Source organism: Ovis aries, chromosome 13, assembly GCF_016772045.2.
Source record: "Ovis aries strain OAR_USU_Benz2616 breed Rambouillet chromosome 13, ARS-UI_Ramb_v3.0, whole genome shotgun sequence".
Classification (NCBI taxonomy): Eukaryota; Metazoa; Chordata; class Mammalia; order Artiodactyla; family Bovidae; genus Ovis; species Ovis aries.
The window spans coordinates 36,079,303-36,100,967 of NC_056066.1; the positions used below are offsets into that span (position 1 = coordinate 36,079,303).

Genomic DNA, 21,665 nt, shown 5'->3' on the forward strand with positions numbered 1-21,665 from the left:
GGACACTCAGTAACACCTGGCTGTGTTCTGGGAATCTTTTTCTTGTGTAACACGCCCTTGAAAATTATTTTTGTGTATGTACATTGGCAAGCAGCCAAAAAAGCATGTTCAACCTAATTTTTCAAAGAAATAATGAATTTTAAAAAATAGATGTCATTTTCACCTATCACACAGGTGGGGATACATTCATATGGCGGGCGGCAGTGGCGGCGAGAGGGTGGTGACTGACTTCACTCAGTCTGAGACTGCCACAACATTGTTCATCAGCTATAGTCCGATATGAAATAAGCAGTTTGAAAAAAAGAGGGTGACAATGGATGAAGCCCTCTGCAGTGGGATACCGTCTGGAGACCCACATCCTATGAGGAGATAGAGATAATTGCCCCCACAGAGACAGAGCAGCAGATACTCATCCTACTGTTACTTACAGAAGTGAGAACTGAAAACAACATGTTTTACAGGATGAGATTAGTAAAACTGTAAGTGACACATCCATAAGAAGTATCCATTGTCAGCTGTCAGTATTGTATCTTAGAAGTTTATTTAGTAACAAGGAATAAATGTATGTGTGAAAGTGAAAGTGTTAATCACTCAGTCATGTCCAACTCTTTGTGACCCCATGGACTGTAGCTTGCCAGACTCCTCGAACAGAGGAATTTCCCAGGAAAGAATATGGGAGTGGGTTGCCATTTCCTTCTCTGGGATCTTCCTGACCCAGGAATTGAACCTGGGTTTCCTGCATTGCAGGCAGATTCTTTACCATCTGAGCCACCAGGGAAACCCCAAATATATGTTTAATATTATATAAAATCATCACAGGATTAAAAAGTAATGATATCCATGATCCCAATTTTTAAAGACCTTAGCTAACAAGTATAGAAAAATCACTTGAAATACACAAAATTTTTCTTAAGGGGTTCTCTCTGAAATGACTACCAAATTTCCTCCCTACTATTCTACATTGGCCAGTTTGTTATATTACATATATAATCAGAAAACATGATTATTTCAGTAACTGTCACTGGAAGAAAGAAGCTGGCTCAGGGTCCCTGCCCCATCAGGAGGGATATTTACAACGTGCAGTATGGAAGTGCGTTTTTATCCTCACTGTGTCTTGAGTCGCTCCCACAGCATTTATCACACTGGATGACATCACCGCTTTCCTACTTTAAGTTTCTTGAAGATGACAGACATGTCTTATTCATCTCAGTGTCATCCTCAGCACCTTACCTAGGACCTCACACACATTAACAGTTAAGAAATATCTATTGAATCAATGCAGATTCCATGTGAATATGTATGGTGAAACACGTTCAGAAATTTCCTGGAAGAGATGCTGTATAGTCACTTGTAATCTGTAGAGCACTAAAGCTTAGAGGTATTTGCCTCAAAAATAAGATGGACTTGTGGCTGGATAGATAGATGGATAGATAGCTATGTAATGAAACAGATGTGGAAGAATGGTAATTATAGAACCTAGGGGATAGATGTGTGGATGTTGCCACATGAATATTTCAGCCTTCATGAATATTTGAAAATTTTCATAATAAAATGTTGGAGAGAAGGGGAATTATTACTGTGATTATCATTATTCTGCTAAAGTAATGAATCATGTGGTAGGCTGGTGTGACTGTCCACCAAAACTGCTTCATAAGAATGATACAACAATAAAATGTTTTTATGGGCATCTTATGCAATGTGTGTTGTAGACTGGAGTTTGGACAGTTGCAGTCACCTAATCAAAATAATGACATCTATTTAATTTTAATTCTAAATATATAGCTTTAAATGGAGTATATAGAAATAGTGAATGTTGTACAACTGAAAATAATAAAACATTGTAAATCAACTATACTTCAATAAAAATTTTAAACATTTAAATTAATTAATAAAGATAGAAAAATTTTAAAATAAATTTAAAACAGAGAGACTGAAGAGAGGAGATGTCACTTGCATCTTGAAAGGTGAACAGGTATGTGTTAGGGAGACACAGGAAAAGGCGTTTAAAGATGGAGCTGTGCTGGTAAAGCCTGGAGCTAGCAAACAACATTGCATGCTTGGAAAGTAGGTGGTGTAACAGGGCCAGGCCCAGGATGAGATGGGCTGAGCAGTGAGAGATGAAGGTGGAGGACCATGGGGATCACACACAGTCTTATCCAGTAAGCTGTGGAGACTGGACTTGGTACAGTTAGAGTAACCAATGGGTAGGTCCTTTTAGAAAGTTCTCCCTGTGATCAAGCCCATCTTCCTGCTGTCCTGTGCCCAGAAGTTACCTGAGAGCCACTAAATAGTCTCCACCCTTGTTCTTGGGTGGAGACCACATGCTGTGTAGACCATGGGCTTGTGTATGTGTACTCAGTTGACTTTTTGCCACCCCGTGGACTGTAGCCTGTCAGGCTCCTCTGTTCATGGAATTACCCCCCCAAGAATACTGGAGTCAGGTGCCATTTCCTTCTCTAGGGGATCTTCCTGAGCCAGGAATCAAATCTGAGACTCCTGCATCTCCTGCACTGGTAGGCAGATTCTTCACCAGTGAACCACCTGAGAAGTCCAATTAGACCATGAGTCAGCACTAATTAAAGGCAGTGTCCTCTCTCTATGATCTTGGAATTAGGAATCAGTGGAAGTAGGAATCAGTGCAATTAGGAATTGTCTGCTGCTCCCTTCTAAAAGGCAGACAAGATTAAGTGGGCAGTACCCATGGAATTTGGTCTCTGGTGAGAGAGGAATGGAGGAGACATGCGGGGGATAAAGACGGCTCAGGGTGGCTGGCTTCACACCCTGTCCTTCATGGGCAGCCTGACACCCCGCTGTGTGCATGTACCTTGCCTCTCCCTTGAGGGCTTCGGTGACTGGTTACTGCAGAGAGGAAAGAGGGTCCTCACAGCTGTGCATTTGGTCCAGTAGGTTTCGAAAGTTCAGGGTGATGGCTGTGTCTTCCAGAAAGGCCTCATGGTTTTAAGCGTGTACAGGCCAGAGAACTTTTCAGTTCTCTCTGTAAAGTTCTCACGGCTTTAGGGAGCCTACTTTCTGAGATACCAGGAATCAGGATGTGGTTTGCAAATCTTCCTCATTAGACGTTAGAGCCATATTAAGAAAATGCTATCTTGGGGGGATTAAATTTCATGTGGGAAGGAAATATAAAAGCTCCCAAATCTGAAGGACATTGTTTTGAAAGTTCTGTGTGTTCGTTTGACTGCTGAAAGTTAATTTCTTAAAGGATTCTTATTTTTGAGGGAGGTGAGCTTAGTAGCAACCCTGAGGTGATTGCAGGATGGGTTGTCTTTTTCTTTTTTCAAATAGTATTTTATTTGTTTTTTTTTTTTCAAATCAAGAGTTTTTATTGTCTCTTTAAAAGATCACAACTGAGTCCATAGAACCATCTGCTATCTTGTTGTTTCTGCAGCAGGATCACTGAGATCTTCTTATTCATCAGCCTGCTGAACTGTTGCTTTTTCAGAAACATAGATACCATGCAAAAATTTTCTGATATCCTTGTTTTTAACTGTGGTGGCTTGCTGAATCAAAGCAGCTGAATTTGACACAAGTTCAATGTCATTTCCTTCAAGAATCAACTCATCTTTCTGGGCTTGAGATACTGAACAGGCAACCCCTGGCCTCATTCGAACCCTGCGTATGTATTTTTCATCCCCCAAATTTCGGATTTCCACAAGAGAACCATTCTCCTGAATAACAACGTTGATGGGGAAGTGGGCATACACTGACCTCATCGTGTAACGGAAGCCCAGTGTAACACCCTTGATCATGTTCTGTACGTGACTACAGATTGTGCGAACAGTGGCCAGTTCCTTTCTGTTTCCCCACCATTTGTCAACACGGAGCCTCTTCTTTTTCTTTCCAAGGAGACTGAGTTCTACACTGATGTGATTGAAGTCCCTCCGCAGGGTACCTCTAGGGCCCTTCATAATAACTGTCCGTCCCTTCAAGTTAATGTCGACCTTTTCTGGGATGGCGACAGTCTGATTGCTGAGAATGGTCTTCATTGTCGCAATAGATGCGGCAAAGAGAGCCAAGTAGTATTTTATTTTTTAAACTTAATTTTTATTGGAGTATAGATGCTTTACAATGTTGTATTAGTTTCTACTGTACAGCAAAGAAAATCAGCTATCTATATATATATCTCCCCTCTTTTTTTGGATTTCCTTCACATTTAGGTTACCATAGAGCTCTAAGTAGAGTTCCCTGTGCTATACAATAGGTTCTCTTTAATTATCAATTTTATGTACATAGTATCAATAGTGTGTGTGTCTGTGTATATATATATATATATATATATATATATATATATATATATATATATCAGTCCCAGTCTCCCAATTCATTCCACCAACCCCTTCCCCTTGGTATCCATACATTTGTTCTCTACATCTGTGCCTCTGTTTCTGCTTTGCAAATAAGATCATCTATGCCATTTTTCTCACGCATATACCCACGTATATGTGTAAGTATAGGCATGATATTTGTCTTTCTCGTTCTGACTTAATTCACTCTGTGTAACAGTCTCTCAGTCCATCCAGGTCTCTACAAGTGACCCAATTCCATTCCTTTTATGGCTGAGTAAGATTCCATCACATAGGTGCACCACCTCTTCTTTATCCGTTCCTCTGTTGGTGGACAGTTGGGTTGCTGCCAGGTCCTGGCTATTGTGATTGGTTTAAAGATCCCCATCTGTGTTGTATTGATCTGCCCTCATAGGTCGCTCTGCTTGACTGTGGGAAGCATTCTGCAGAACCTGCTCAGTCCAGCCTGTATGAGACCCGAGACGTGGAGGTGGCCCGCTGTGGGGCGCTGGCACTGTGGAGCTGCAGCAAGAGCTATGCGAACAAAGAGGCCATTCGTAAAGCAGGAGGCATCCCTTTGCTGGCTCGGCTCCTGAAGACTTCTCATGAAAACATGCTTATCCCAGTGGTGGGGACGTTGCAGGAATGTGCCTCAGAGGTACACTGGCCAGCTCTGCCCACTGTGCTCTAATTTACCTTGACTTCCTTTAATGGAAAAATAATTTATGAAGTTATCATAACCGCTAAGGAATTTTTTTTTAAGAAGTCACCATTCTTTTAGAAAAGCAAGAGATTTTTGAATCAGATAGAAAATTAATTACAATGGTGTTAGTCGCTCAGTCATGTCTAACTCTTTGTGACCCCATAGACTGTGGCCTGCGAGGCTCCTATGTTGAAGAAATTCTCCAGGCAAAAATACTGGAGTGAGTTGTCATTTCCTACTCTAGGGGATCTTCCTGACCTAGTGATTGAACCTAGGTCTCCTGCATTGCAGGCAGATTCTTTACTGACTAAGCCACCAGGGAAGGTACCAGGGAAGGAATTACATTGGTACCTGGATGATATATTTTTTTAAATGTTGACTAAATTCTCTTACTGTTACATCAGTATGTTAAGCTCAGACTATGGTGTTTATTAAGAAAGTTTGTTCAGTATTGTTATTAACAAATGTGAATAGATACATTTATGCCTATTTAAGCGTTGTATAACTATTGAAGTTTATTTTCCTAGGAAAACTACCGAGCTGCAATCAAAGCTGAAAGGATAATTGAAAATCTGGTAAAGAACCTGAACAGTGAAAACGAACAGCTGCAGGAGCATTGCGCCATGGCCATCTACCAGGTACAGTGGGCTCTCCTGCGTGGAGTTTAAGGTGGTGTTTCACGAGGTCCCATTGCCTGGGGGTGGGATTCAGGAATCTACATATATAAGAACCCCTAGGGATTTTGATGCACACATAGGTTTGAGAACTACTATTCTATTATGATGTGCTTTGTGTAAAATAGCCAGATATGTACATGGTGGCTCTGTGTTGCCTTTCATATGTCCTACTCAAACACAATAATTTTGGGAAATACATCTCCCACCAAGATGCGATAGATGAATGAGTGTGTGTATTCCTGTTTTACCTTTTTATTAATTTTATCTTTCTATTTATTTGCTTTTTAAAATCTACATTAACTCTTTGTGAGTTACAAGTTCCATAGTATACCAAAACACCAGATTAGAATGGTAAAGGGGACGGAGAGCTGGCCTTGACAGATTCGTCTCTGGCTGGCTACAAGCAGCACCAGTTTCTGCCTAATCAGAGTAGATTTCCTAGAAGAACATATTTTAAATGTGCAAAGTGAGAGAATGAGCCAGAAAGATGGAGTCAGAGGAAGGTTCATGTCAGTGAAGGGTTGTGTTCGTTTTCTGGAGTTGCCATAACTGTACATGAGTGAAAGTGTTAGTCGCTCAGTCATGTCCAACTCTTTGTGACCATATGGACTGTAGCCCACCAGGCTCCTCTGTCCATGGAAAGTCTCCAGGCAAAGATGCTGGAGTGGGTTGCCATGCACAGTGGGTGGTTCAATGACAAGAAAGGAGGTTTCTTCACAGTTCTGGAAGCTGGAAGTCTCAGGGGAGGTGTCAGCAGGATTGTTTCCTTCTGGGAAATCTCTCCTTGGCTTGTGGACGGACATCTTCACATTCCCCTGCCCTCGTCCCTCTGTCTTCACATGTCTTCCTCTGTGGCCTGATGTCCTCTTCTTATAAGAACACCTGGCACTCTGGATGCAAGCCCACCTCCGTGATCTCATATAACTGTAACTACCTTCATCACATTCTGACATAGGGGGGTGAGGCCCTCAACATCTGAGTTATGAGAGGAAACAGCTCACACATAGCAGGGATATATCAAACTTTTGTATTTTTAGTTTTTATGTAATTTTAAGTGTTATTTTCCATATACAGTTATCACAGAGCTTTCCAGGTGACAATAGTGATAAAGAACCCACCTGCAAATGCAGAAGATGTAAGAGACGCAAGTTTGATCGCTTGTTCGGGAAGATCCTCTCACGGAGGGCCTGATGGCCCACTCCAGTATTCTTGCCTGGGAAATCCCATGGAGAGAGGAGCCTGGCGGGCTGCAATCTATAGGGTCGCAAACAGTTGGACATGACTTAAGCGACTAGCATGCACAGTTATTACAGAATCTTGGCTGTATTCCCATGTGGTACAGTGCATCCTTAATCCTGTCTCGTCCACAGTACCTTGTCCCTCCCCCTCACTCACCCCCGTGATGCCCCTCTCCCCGACTGTAACCACTAGGCTGGTCTCTAGATCTGTGAGTCTGCTTCTTTTATGTTATATTCACGTTTGTTGTATTTTTTAGGTTCCACATATAAGCAACAGCATTACAGTATTTATCTTTCTCTGACTTACTTTATTTAGCATAATGCCCTTCAAGCCCTTCCACGGGTTGTACCTGGCACATATGGTACATAACATGCAGCCTACAACCTTAGAGACCAACTGTATGCTTAGAATATAAAATCTCTGCTACATTTGTCATCTTTTGGCATCATGAGTTGGGAACAGCTATGCAGTCTTCCCTGGTGTCTCAGATGGTAAGGCGTCTGCCCGCAACGCAGGAGACGCAGGTTCGATCCCTGGGTTGGGAAGATCTCCTGGAGAAGGAAACGGCAACCCACTCCAGTACTCTTGCCTGGAGAATCCCACGGACAGAGGAGCTTGATAGGCTACACCCCATGGGGTCACAGAGAGTCAGACACGACTGAGCAACTTCACTTTCACTTTTCACTATGCAGTCTTAGTGTTATTTCAAAGGATAACACAAACATACGGATAAACATGTATGAATAAAATGTCGGTTGCTGTCCCTACCACCCGCTGCTCTAGCCTCTGTTGGGGAAATTCCTCACTTTGGGGGTTATTAAAGATCTGGCTGAACTCCCTTCCCTCATCTGTCTTCTCTACTGTGTTTTCCCAAGGCTGTGGGTTACGTCACTGCAGAAATTCTCCAGCCATGCATGTGGTTTTCTAGGTTCCTCACTGACCTTGCCTGTGTCTTGGTAGAAGCCCAGATTACCCCAGAACTGGCTTGGGAGGTTAACCCAGCATATAAACACTGCTAATATTCCCAAAACCACGTAAAGGAAGAGAGACACTGTCAGATAGTGGTCAGTATTAGACTAGAATTATGTCTTACTTGAAGGCTCCTTCAGAAAATGACACTCTTTAAAAAGTAGTTTCGTGGCAACTAGATTGGCAGCCTCTTTATCAGTCACTGAAAGCTTGATAAACCCTGACCATGACAGCGTCTGACTTGGCTTTCTGTGTAGTGTGCGGAAGACGAGGAAACCCGAGACCTGGTGAGGCTGCATGGAGGACTTAAACCCCTGGCCTCCCTCCTCAACAACACTGACAACAAAGAGCGGTTGGCCGCTGTCACAGGGGCCATATGGAAATGTTCCATCAGCAAAGAGAATGTGACCAAGTAAGAGAAGGCATTCAGTGTTTTGTATTAAGCTATGGCCATCAAAACACATCCTTCCATTTTAATGCTGTTTTAATAAAGAGTTGATTCTAATGCTACTCCTATAGTTTTGAAAGCTGCACATTCTGGACTAAATGAAATGAAAGTGCCTGCTTCTTACCCCACCACCCGGAAATGATTTTCATGCATTAATAGAAGGAAGGGGCTGATGTATTCTCCCTGTTCCGTGGGCTGTTTTGCATGTGGGCAGCCGTTTAAATGAGAAGCACCCCTGATATTTCCTGTAGAGACCCTTCAAGGTGAAAGAATGAATTTCCCACAGAATCTTTAGACAAGGAACTGGTTTTATTCTTTTTCTAAAGATAAACAAGATGAGTCAGCTAAAGACCAACTAACCAATTAATCTTCAAGTGTAGTCATTTTCAAATACGCTTTCATTGAATTTTAAAGTATTTGTAAACTTTATGATCATTTGATTAATTTTAATCTTTGAATTTATCTTTTTATATATTTTTAGAGTTTACACACTCTATGATGGATGTTCTAGGCAAGCTTTTTCCTATCTCAGGGTGATGATTTTCTTTGACAAGAAATTTACATGTTCTGTCTAACACAATGATGATTTATTTTGCTTTGTTCATGTAAAATAATTCCTGAAATGTGAGGGAAAACCCCTAGGGCAGTGAGATTGTCGATGCTCAGATTTGAAAAAAGTTATAGTTGTCTCAGAGGCTGTACAGGGTGGTACTTAAGAGCAGAGACAATGGATGTGGATGCAGGCTTCACTGTTTACCAAGCTTCAGATTAGCCTTTTGAAAATGGGGGTAATAATAGTATCCATATCACAGAATTGTTATAATGATTGAATGAGCATATAGTTAGCATTTAGTACATTTTAGCTATTAATATTATCACTAAGATTGCTATCAGCTAATATCAGAAATAACACTGTTCACCTCTTTCCTTCCCTTCCTACCCTCTTTTGCTTTGTGATGAACTCAGATTTCGGGAATACAAAGCCATCGAAACGCTGGTGGGACTTTTAACTGACCAGCCCGAGGAAGTGCTTGTGAATGTGGTTGGTGCGTTGGGAGAATGCTGCCAAGAACATGAGAACAGAGTCATCATCCGGAAATGTGGTGGCATCCAGCCACTCGTGAACCTCCTCGTTGGGATAAACCAAGCTCTACTTGTCAATGTCACAAAAGCAGTAGGTGCTTGTGCGAGAGAGCCCGAAAGTATGATGTAAGTGATCCTCAAGGCTGAAAGGTTTTGAGAGTGTTAGAAGGAATGCTGAGAAGTCATGGAAGAGTGTCATCTCTTAGAACTGGTGTGCATGAGTGATGAGAGAGTAAAATGTGCTTGTAAGTAACCACAAGGTGACCAAATCGGACTTACAAAGCCAGATTGTTCCCTTGAATAAGCTGGAGGGTACTGACTAAAATACCCAGTGATCAATCAAAAGAGTGGTGGAATTATCATTAGGGGAATCATCTATATTTTATAGATATTGATAACAGTAATATAATAATACAACTGACAAAATGAGAAGAGTGGATGAGTAGGTGTGCAAATTCTGTCTTGCACATAAATAAATCAATAGATAGTATTTAAAACAGAAGTTTTATCTATCTATCCATGTGTCCAGGATGTCTGGCTCTAGGTGAGTGATCACACCATCCTGATTATCTTGGTCGTGAAGATCTTTTTTGTACAGTTCTGTGTATTCTTGCCACCTCTTCTTAATATCTTCTGCTTCTGTTAGGTCCATACCATTTCTGTCCTTTATCGAGCCCATCTTTGTATGAAATGTTCCTTGGTATCTCTAATTTTCTTGAAGAGATCTCTAGTCTTTCCCATTCTGTTGTTTTCCTCTATTTTTTTTGCATTGATCACTGAGGAAGGCTTTATCTCTCCTTGCTATTCTTTGGAACTCTGCGTTCAGATGCTTATATCTTTCCTTTTCTCCTTTGCTTTTCACTTCTCTTCTTTTCGCAGCTATTTGTAAGGACTCCTCAGACAGCCATTTTGCTTTTTTGCATTTCTTTTCCATGGGGATGGTCTTGATCCCTGTCTCCTGTACAGTATCACGAACCTCCATCCATAGTTGATCAAGCACTCTTTCTATCAGATCTAGTCTCTGAAGTCTATTTCTCGCTTCCACTGTATAATCATAAGGGATTTGATTTAGGTCATACCTGAATGGTCTAGTGGTTTTCCCTGCTTTCTTCAATTTCAGTCTGAATTTGGCAATAAGGAGTTCATGATCTGAGCCACAGTCAGCTCCTGGTCTTGTTTTTGCTGACTGTATAGAGCTTCTCCATCTTTGGCTGCAAAGAATATAATCAATCTGAATATGGTGTTGACCATCTGGTGATGTCCATATGTAGAGTCATTGCTGGGAGAAATATCAATAACCTCAGATATGCAGATGACACCACCCTTATGGCAGAAAGTGAAGACGAAATAAAAAGCCTCTTGATGAAAGTGAAAGAGGAGAGTGAAAAAGTTGGCTTAAAGCTCAGCATTCAGAAAGTGAAGATCATGGCATCTGGTCCCATCACTTCATGGGGAATAGATGGGGAAACAGTGCAAACAGTGTAAGACTTTATTTTTGGGGCTCCAAAGTCACTGCAGATGGTGATTGTAGCCATGAAATTAAAAGACGCTTACTCCTTGGAAGAAAAGTTATGACCAACCTAGATAGCATATTCAAAAGCAGAGACACTACTTTGCCAACAAAGGTCCGTCTAGTCAAGGCTATGGTTTTTCCAGTGGTCATGTATGGATGTGAGAGTTGGACTGTGAAGAAAGTTGAGTGCCGAAGAATTGATGCTTTTGAACTGTGTTGTTGGAGAAAACTCTTGAGAGTCCTTTGGACTGCAGGGAGATCCAACCAGTCCATTCTAAAGGAGATCAGCCCTGGGATTTCTTTGAAAGGAATGATGCTAAAGCTGAAGCTCCAGTACTTTGGCCACCTCATGCGAAGAGTTGATTCTTTGGAAAAGACTCTGATGCTGGGAGGGATTGGGGGCAGGAGAAGAAGGGGACGACAGAGGATGAGATGGCTGGATGGCATCACTGACTCTATGGGCGTGAGTCTGAGTGAACTTTGGGAGATGGTGATGAACAGGGAGGCCTGGTGTGCTGTGATTCATGGGGTCGCAAAGAGTCGGACATGACTGAGTGACTGAACTGAACTGAACTGAAATGATTTTTTATAAATAATTTTATTTATGGCTGTGCCGGGTCTTTTTTGCTGCTCAGGCAATTTTTTAGTCGCAGTGAGCAGAGCTACTCTCTTGCTGTGGTGTGCAGGCTTCTCTTTGTGGTGGCTTCCCTTGTTGGTGGCTTCCCTTGTTGCATCACACGGTCTTAAGGGTGCATGGGCTTCAGTAGTTGTCACATGTGGGCTCAGAAATTGTGGCTCTAGGGCTCCAGGTACAAGTGAAGTAGTTTGGATGCACGGGCTTAGTTGCCCTGTGGCATGTGGGATCTCCTTGGACTAGGGATCAAACCTGTGTCTCCTGCATTGGCAGGCGGATTCTTTACCACTGAGCCACAAGGGAAGCCCTGGAATAATTTTAATGATTATTATTTCTGCATGGTAGTATTTGGGATCTTTGTACTTTCTTTTTTATATTTTCTACACAATTTGTATGATAAATATGTATCATCTTTAAAATAAAGTTCTTGCTTAGTACCTTGCACAATCTCATTTTCTCCTGAATAGTGTACAGTGGTTCAGAGTATAGATTCTGGAGGCATTGCCTGGAATGCCAGTCTCATCACTTACTATGTGTCCTACAGCAAATTATTGAAGTATTTGGTGCCTTGGCTCCTAAATATATAACTTGGAGACAGTCATGGTACCTGTCTCATTGGATTGTTGTAATGATTGAGTGAATTAATATATGTAAAGTACTTGATAATAGTGTTGGGTAAGTGTTGGCTAGTATCATTCACATAGCAGTAGCTTTAAATAATAGCAATTTAAACCAATAATAACACAAATACAAAATTAAAATCAGAGTGTCTAGTATCTGTACTTGTCTATAGATGAGTCCATTTCTCTTTTATCAAATTAATCATGTTATTTAACTTGCTATAAATCAAGAATAAGAGGATCTTGAATGGGTCTTCTCAGCCGCAATCAGGAATTTTGAGGGTGTGACATACACATGTTAGTAGGTGATTATAATTCAGGCATTTGTGTATTGTGCTAAGCTTGGGTTTTGTTTTAAAGTTGGTTGAAGTTTACTAAAGGATTTTAGGCATAACCTGAAACAGAGAAGCTTATTTAGGAAACCATTGTGGGCCAGAGGTGAAGGTGGTTTACACTAAGCATATGGAATATAATATATAATACTAAAGAATTAAAAAAGTGAAGATTAAAGAACAAAATAAGAGAATAGATAAAACCAGGTGAATGACTGAGCATGAGTCGCAAAGAAGAGGGAGGAGTCATGGGTGATAATTAGGTTTCTGACTTGGATAACTATGAATAGATGAGATGGATGTTTGTACCACTTACTGATATAGGGAATGTAGCTGGATGAATGGTGAAGGCAGAATGAACTTCACTAGGGCAGAAACAAAGCCAGTTTGTTCATCATGGTGCATTCATTGTCTAACCCAGTCCCAGGCTCAGGATAGGCACTCAACGAACATTTATAAGTACACGGAATGAATGATGAATTCAGTTACATTCAGTACACATTGAGGTTTTGTGGTGATGATAACTAGTCAATTGGATATTCATTCATGTCTAAAACTTAGGATAGAATGTGGGTTGGGCATGTAGTATTATGAACATTTGGCAACTTAAGTGATGAATATATGTGAGGTTGTGAGGAAGAGAAAGAAAAGGGAAAAGAAGACGAAAACAGAATCCTATTCAGCCTGCTCTTCTAAGGAGAATGAGTGGACCAGAGAAGAGGTGCCTGTAAAGAAATAGCAAAGGAACAGCCCCAGCTGTGAGGGAAGCCAGAAGAATAAGATACTGAAAAAAAACAAAGGGAAGAGAGCGTGTAAGGGGAAATGTGGTCAAAGGTGTCAAATTTTTTGACAGAGTCTCATAAGATAAAGACTAAACTGTTCTTTCTTGTGCAACAAGGAGGTTGATGAACCCTCTTGTACTTGTGGATATGGTTTTCTTACAGATATTTTTAGAAACACACAAAGTCAGTTTTAGAAAACAGTGTTTTGAGTTTGGTAAGGATCCAACAGCGTTACATGTGGCGTCATATTTCAGATGTGGCTATTATTGCTAGATTTGTAGGATTTATTGAGTCTTCAAGTTAAATGGTAAGGAAATGACAAATACCTCTCTCTTGTGTAAGTTTTAAATAATTCATAGGTTAGGAACTTGTTTTAATGGTTAGCAGTTTTATGTTGCTTTTTGAGATGTCTGTGGCTGTGGCCAAAACTTAGGTGTGGCATATGAGGGTAAACATCTATACACATAGCAGAGTTTTATTAGCTCTGTGATAGAATGCACAATTCTCTTCCCATACCTATTTTTCAGTAAGAATACAAAACATGTTAAAAATAACAGTTTAGCTACTGAATCAAAAATTGTTTTTAAGACACCAGTGATTTCAGAAAACTTGACTGACTTTTCTCAGTACATCAGACTACTTAAAGACTCAGTATAAATAGTTTCATATTAATTATGCCCTTCCTGAGGACCTGACATGAACAGCCAGTATCCTGATGTATTAGGTTCATGAAAAAGTAGATTTATTCATGCTGGATTTTCTTTTTTTGTTGACTTGTTAATGCCTATTTGATACGTACAGAATTCATCTGGAGGTAATTTGTCCTTCAAGTATATAAAAATCACACGAACGTTGCAAAAAACTGTTAACGCTTATGTTTTGGGGAATGTAACTTTCGCATAAAGTACTATAAAATTGCAAACGACTGAAAGGTATTGAAGCTAAAAACTTACACGTCTAAAATTTCTTTTCCATACTTCAGGCTCTTTACTTACCTTTAGAAAATTAAAAAAAATTTTTTTATTGAATTATAGTTGATTTACTATGTTGTGTTAGTTTCAGGTATATAGCAAAGAATATATATAGGAAGAAAAGAATCTTTCAGATTCAATCTTTCAATTCTCTTTCAGATTGTTTTCCCATATAGGTTATTCCAAAATATTGAGTATAGATCCCTGTGCGATACAGTAGGTCCTTGTTGTTTATCTATTTTATACGTGGTAGTGTGTATATGTTACTCCCAATTCCTAATTTATACCTCCCACTCCTTTCCCTTTAGTAACCATGACATTGTTTTGCTGTCTGTGAGTTTGTTTCTGTTTTGTAAAGATAAGTTCATTTGTATCATTCTTTATTAGATTCCACATGTAAGTAATAACGTAGAATATTTGTCTTTCTCTGCCTGACTTATCTAATTAGTATGATCATCTCTAGGTCCCCTCCACGTTGCTGCGAATGACATTATTTTGTTCTTTTTATTGCTGAGAAATAGTCCATTGTATATGTGTGCCACCTCCTCTTTATCCTCTCCTCTGGCAGTGGATGTTTAGGTTGCTTCCCTGTCTTGGCTATTGTGGATAGTACTGCAGTGAACATTGGAGTGCATGTATTTTGTTGAATTATAGTTTTGTTTGAATGTATGACCAGGAGTGGGATTGCAGGATCATATGATAGCTCAGTTGTTAGTTTTTAAGGGAACTTTCATACTATTCTTCATAGTGGCTGCACAAATTTACATTCCCACCAGCTAAACTCTTATTTTGAAATAACACTAGACTTAGAGAAAAGTCGCAAGAATATAGAATGCGTGGAAAAGAGAGTTCCCATATGCCCTTAACATCCTACACACCATGGTGAAATTATAGAAACACTTTATTTGCTCAAGTCTAATGTTTTAGAATTTGAAGAGTGTGGTATGTGGATTTTGTCCTTTTTTGTTCAGTTCATTTCCAAGTATTTAATCTTCCTTATTGGTGGTATAATTGTTTTTTTCACTGCTATTATGTTCTTCAATTGGTTGTCTCTATGAAGGAAATGGTAACCCACTCCAGTATTCTTGCCTGGAGAATCTCACGGACGGAGAAGCCTGGTAGGCTACAGTCCACGGGGTCACAAAGAGTTGGACATGACTGAGCGACTTCACTTGACTTCACTTCACTTCATGAGAACTGTTGAATTTTGTGTATTAATTCTATATGCTGCTACCTAACAGAATTCTCTTATCAAGTTCACTTTATTACTGATTTTCTAGCACAGTTGTTGACTTACTATAGCACATGGACCAAATCCTGTTTTTGTAAATAAAGTTTTATTGTAGCATACTCACACTCATTCATTTCTGTATTGTCTTTGATGACTTTTATGTTACAAATGGGAGAGTTGAGTAGTTGTGACAAAGACCAAATAACCCAAAAAGACTAATATACTTGCTCAGTTCAGTTCAGTTCAGTCGCTCAGTCGTGTCTGACTCTTTGTGACCCCATGAATCGCAGCGCGCCAGGCCTCCCTGTCCATCACCAACTCCTGGAGTTCACTCAGATTCACGTCCATCGAGTCCGTGATGCCATCCAGCCATCTCATCCTCGGTCGTCCCCTTCTCCTCCTGCCCCCAATCCCTCCCAGCATCAGAGTCTTTTCCAATGAGTCAGCTCTTCCCATGAGGTGGCCGAAGTACTGGAGTTTCAGCTTTAGCATCATTCCTTCCAAAGAAAGCCCAGGGTTGATCTCCTTTACCAGGGCTTAATTTTTAAAAATTGCTGAGTTCTTTCCTAGGATCTTCCTGAGGAAGCTTTATGTCTTCTTTATTAATTCTTATTCTTTAGGTTGATTTCTTGTTTGATTTCACTAGCTGATTTCATACCACAATGCTGACTAGTGGCTTCCCTGGTGGCTCAGAAGTTAAAGCATTCTGCCTCCAATGCGGGAGACCCGGGTTTGATCCCTGGGTGGGGAAGATCCCCTGGAGAAGGAAATGGTAACCCACCCCAGTATTCTTGCCTGGAGAATCCCATGGACAAAGGAGCCTGGCAGGCTGCAGTCCACGGGGTCGCAAAGAGTCAGACATGACTGAGCGACTTCACTCACTTCACTCAGTGGACATTACTGGTTTTAGTGGACATGCCTTTAGTGCTATTTTATTAGGTGAAATAATGTCTTGAGGACTAAGGTATATACATTTTATCATATTTTTCAAAACCTCTTAATTTTTATTTTTGAAGAGTGGTTTTTAAGTCACGTATAGGTATTGAAAAGACTTTTCACAGAAAAAAAAATAGGTATTAGATTTTGTCAGATATCTTTTTAAGCATTTATGGAGATTATGCTCCATTTGCTCCAGTATGATTTTCCCTTTATATCTATCAACATCATGAATAATACTCATGGGCTTCCAAACACTGCACCACCTTGCATTCTGGGAATAAGTTTCACTTGGTCATGATGTGCTGATTTCTTAATGTGGTATAGGATTCTGTTTGCTAATCTTAGTATTTCAATAATGATATCAAGTTAATTTTGGTCTGTAGTTTGTTTCTTTCCCTTCCTTTCTTTTTAAAAAGACTATCAAATTTAGGTATCAGTATTATACCTGCTTTAAAAAGAAATTGCAAAGTTTTCTTTTATTTCAGTGCTCTGGAATAATTTATTGAACAGTGGGATAAAGGTTTGGTAGAAGTATACTGTCCAGTCATGTGGGCCCAATCTGTTTGTGTTTTATTAGTTCTTTATTGGTTTCCTCTAGTTCTTCTATGAAATCTGATCAATTTATGCTTTTTACACAATGGGGTCAGTTTTGGCAATCTGCATTTCCTCATAAAATGATCAATTTCATTTACATTATCAAATTTATTTAAACAGTGATCTGAAAAGCAATGTCTTATGATTTTTAAACTTTGTCTTTTTTCAATGGTTATTTCCCACTTGTCAGTTTATGTTTGTGTGTGTGGGCTTTCTCCTGTTTTTTCCCTGCTCAAATGATCTGGTATAGTTTCCTATTTTGATTTTTTCTGGAAAAAAATTAATTAATTAGATACACTGTGCTTTTATTCTCTACCTCATAAATTTCTTTTATCTTTATGTTGTCTTTTTAGAGTTTATTTTGTGACTATTTTTTCTAATTTTTTGAGCTTGGATGATATTTTATTTTATTTTTTTGGCTGTGCTGTGCAGTTTGTGGAATCCTAATTCCCCGACCAGAGATTGAACCCAGGCCACCTGTGGTGGAAGTGTGGACTCCTAACCACTGGACTGCCAGGGAATTCCCTCGTTTCATAATAACAAAAGTAGTTTGTGCTATGAACATTTCTTTGACACGTCTTTAAATGTCCCTTGTAGATTCTGATATGTAGTGATTTCATTATCATTATTTTTAAGAAATTCTTTAAATTCAATTTGCATTTTCCCTTTAGACCATGTGTTGCTTAATGGAATTTTTTTTTAATTCCACAAAAGGGAAGCTTTTTTATTTTTTGCTTATTTTAGCTCTTTCTTATTATGTTGCAGTTTACTCAGAGTGTTTTATTTCTACTTTTTATGGAACATACTGGTATTTCCTTTATGACTTACTATAAGATGAATTTTTACAAAACATCTATAGGTGCTTTGGGTGAAGATATATTCTCTTTCAACAGAGGCTGGAAGTGAAGTGAAGTTTTAGTCTCTCAGTCATGTCCGACTCTCTGGGACCTTATGGGCTGTATGTAGCCTGCCAGGCTCCTTTGTCCATGGAATTCTTCAGGCAAGAATACTGGAGTGGGTTGCCATTTCCTTCTCCAGGGGATCTTCCTGATCCAGGGATCAAACCTGGGCCTCCCCCATTGCAGGCAGATTCTTTACCACCTGAGCCACCAGAGGTCAACAGAGGGTACATAATGAAACAGATCTTAAGAATATACAACAGAGGGTAGAATCTGATGTATATTCTGAAGATCTGTTTCATTATGTTAGATAAGCCTTCTATCCCTACTATTTATTTTTCATGCACACAATCTGTCTCATACTGAACGTGGTGGCATTATTAGCGTGCTTCTACCTGTGTTGTCTTACAGCTCATATAGCTTTTGCTACTTAAAGGCAGGCTCTATATTATTTGGTGCATAAATGTTCTAATCATTGTGAATTATAGCTTTTAATGCATCAAGAGCTCTTCTTTGTCATGTTTAATGGGTTTTGGCTTGATCTTTCTACTTTGATATAAGAATCTTTACCCCTGCTCTCATATTTTTTCCATTTCTGGGAGTATCTTGGCCTACCTTTTGTTTTTAGTCTTTCTTGAACCACATTCTTTTAGGTGTGGTGTCTTATGTAGTCTATAGATGGGTCTTGCTTTGTACATCAAATTAAACATATTTTTAATAATCGAGTTAAACCCACATACACTCATTGATGTTTGGTCTCATAATATTTTATAATTATTCATATTCTGTTATATTTGCTCTTTTCTTTATTTCAGTTTTGCTAGATGTAAAATTCTTGGTTCCCATTTTCTTTCTTGAATTAAAAAATAAGTCTGCTTCATTGTTGCCTTACTTCATACGTTTCTTGTGAAAACTGTGATATTAGTCAAATTCATTCTTCTCTGTGAGTTTTTTGATCTTTTTGCTTGGAGGCCTTGAGAAATTTTTCTTTACCTTTATGATCTAATACTTTTACCCGCATCTCCAGGTTTATCTTAGAGTTCATTGCTAATCATTTGGTTAACCTAAAATAGAATTAATACAGAAAAATCAGGATAAATGCTTTTTTCTCCCTTTGAAAAAGTCAAATTTCAGATACATGAGTTGTCAGGAGCCCTGGCAAATGCCAACAGTGATGATAAAGGCTGTTTTTTGGACTTAGTAGGAACTTATATATCCTCATGGTTTACTTCAGTCTCTGCTGTTAATTTTAAGACAGAATTCCTTCCACACATGATTCAAAACATGCTAAAGTTCTAATGTCTCAAGGTTTTCATTACTTAAGAATAACCTTAAACCTACAGATCAGCTTTCAGCTGTAAGTGCCTGCCTACATGCATGCTAAGTCACTTCATTCGTGTCCGACTCTTTTGCGATCCCATGGATTGTAGCCCACCAGGCTCCTCAGTCCATGGGATTCTCCAGGCAAGAATACTAGAGTGAGCTGCCATGCCCTCCTCCAGGGGATCTTCCAGACCCAGGGGTCAAACCCCCATCTCCTGTGGCTCCTGCATTGCAGGCAGCTTCTTTACTACTGAGCCTACAAAAGGGTTAAATTTCATGTTTTTTTAGAAGACAATCAAGAAAAATATTTATATTAATATTCCGTAAATGCCCAAGATTCTAAGAAGTTTTATGTAACATTTTGCTAAATAATATACTAATTTCCTACAATTTATCCTATAAAATATTTTCCTTCCACACATTATAAAACAAACATTTGCTGAACGGATTGTTACATAGTCCAGTGTTATGTGATCATGTAATGAAAGACTCTTTTATAAAACATATACACAAGGATAGAATTAAAACTTACCATGGAATCTGTAACTCTAAATTTCCTGTCTTCTGTGGTTTAAACATAATTATGTTGCATTTATGTAGTTTTTTTTTTTTACATTGGGCTTATTTCTTCTTTTTAAAAAGGGGAGAAAAAATAAAGCTATGCTCGTTTGCATACAAACAGGCCACTCAGAAATTTCATTTACCACAAAACCAGTCCTTACGACCTTTTAGGGCTTATGCAAGATATAAAATAGAATATATGTTTCATATGTTTGTGTCATTAAGAATATTTTTCCTTCCTTTTTACATTTTTTGGTTATTTGTTTCTCATCTGCATACTTTTAAAAGTATATGAATCTAACTGAGATAACAAAATGCCACATGAAAAGTAATTATGTGAGTCATTTTATCTTCTGAGTCTTAGTTTTCTCATTTTAAACAAGCTCTGAGGATGTTTAATTTGAAGGTTATATGGATTTTATTTATCTGCATTATATATCTTATTCATCTAGTTGTGACGTGCATAAGTTCAATAGCTGAATAAATTAATTGTTCAGTATTATTTCCTGTGTATGAGAGAGAGTGTGTGTGTGTGTTTACAATGAAGTTAAAACACATTTTTTAAGCTTTTAATTTGTAAAATGTTGTATACATAAAGTACATGTATACATTAGTGTATACATTAGCAAGTGTATACATTAGTAAATTTTAAAAAGGGAAGACTAATGTACCTGCCCCCCAAGCCAAGAAGCAGAATATTGTTGTTGCCTTACAAGACCCCCTAGCTGCCTGTCCTCCCAGCCCACCCCGTGCCCACCTCCCTGCAGGCTGGGGAGAGCCCACTCTTACCTTTTATGGTAATTTTTATCTTGCCATGTTTTACACATTTTACACTTGAGAATGCCTCCCTTTAAAATATAGTTCTGTTTTATTTCTATTTGGGAACAAATGGAAGCATGTAGTATGTGTTTATTTTTGTCTGGTTTTTTTGTTCAAAATTATAGGTTATTTTAATACTTAACTGTTCTGTTTGATACATTTTAACAATTGTATACAATCATATAACCACCAGCCAAAAGAAAATGTAAAACATGTCCTTCACCCAGGAAAGTGCACTCATGCTATTTACCAGTCAGTCCCCACCCTAACCCCAAACCACTATCTCATTTCCATCACTATATGTTAGTTTTGCCCATTCTGGGAGTAGAATTTCTGATTCATTGGGTAGAAGTTTAGCTTTATTAGAAACTTCCAGATAGTACACAACTGTGGTTGTACAATTTTACATTTCCACTGGTGCCAACGTTTAGGGTTCCTTTTTTTTTTTAAAATTAGTCCTTTTAACAGAGAAGGCAATGGCAACCCACTCCAGTACTCTTGCCTGGAAAATCCCATGGACGAAGGAGCCTGGTAAGCTGCAGTGCATGGGGTCGCTAAGAGTCGGGCACGACTGAGCGACTTCACTTTCACTTTTCATTTCCATGCATTGGAGAAGGAAATGGCAACCCACTCCAGTGTTCATGCCTGGAGAATCCCAGGGATGGGGGAGCCTGGTGGGCTGCCGTCTATGGGGTCGCACAGAGTCGGACACGACTGAAGCGACTTAGCAGCAGCAGCAGCAACAGGGTAAAAGGGCTTCCCAGGTGGCTCAGTGGTAAAAGAATCCACTTGCAATGTAAGAGATGTGGGTTCAATTCCTGGGTCAGGAAGATTCGCTGGAGGAGGAAATGGCAACCCATTCCAATATTCTTTTCTGGAAAATCCCATGGACAGAGCTGTCTGCTGGGCTACAGTCCATGGGGTCGTAAAGAGTTGGACAAGACTGAAGTGACTGAGCATGCATGTGCACGGGCTAAGCTTAATGTTCGTAGGTTAGATGTGTTAAATGTGTTTTCAATGTATGATA

At 39.4% G+C, this 21,665-nt stretch overlaps 2 protein-coding genes across 5 annotated transcripts in view; one reads left to right on the forward strand and one right to left on the reverse strand.

Moving 5' to 3' along the window:
• The window catches only part of ODAD2 (outer dynein arm docking complex subunit 2), a 172,856-nt gene that overhangs the window by 73,823 nt on the left and 77,368 nt on the right, over window positions 1-21,665 (forward strand). For all 4 annotated transcript variants that reach the window (XM_015099632.4, XM_042230650.2, XM_060397453.1 and 1 more), the window contains 4 exons: window positions 4,717-4,959; window positions 5,532-5,642; window positions 8,147-8,301; window positions 9,304-9,546. In XM_015099632.4, the coding sequence (XP_014955118.1) occupies window positions 4,717-4,959; window positions 5,532-5,642; window positions 8,147-8,301; window positions 9,304-9,546 (752 nt within the window). The remainder of the gene's footprint in view (window positions 1-4,716; window positions 4,960-5,531; window positions 5,643-8,146; window positions 8,302-9,303; window positions 9,547-21,665) is intronic.
• LOC101118374 (large ribosomal subunit protein uL6-like) lies at window positions 353-4,032 on the reverse strand. The gene has a single exon (XM_042230651.2). It carries the CDS (start codon window positions 4,002-4,004, stop codon window positions 3,426-3,428), a length of 579 nt encoding a protein of 192 aa, XP_042086585.1. The 5' UTR covers window positions 4,005-4,032; the 3' UTR covers window positions 353-3,425.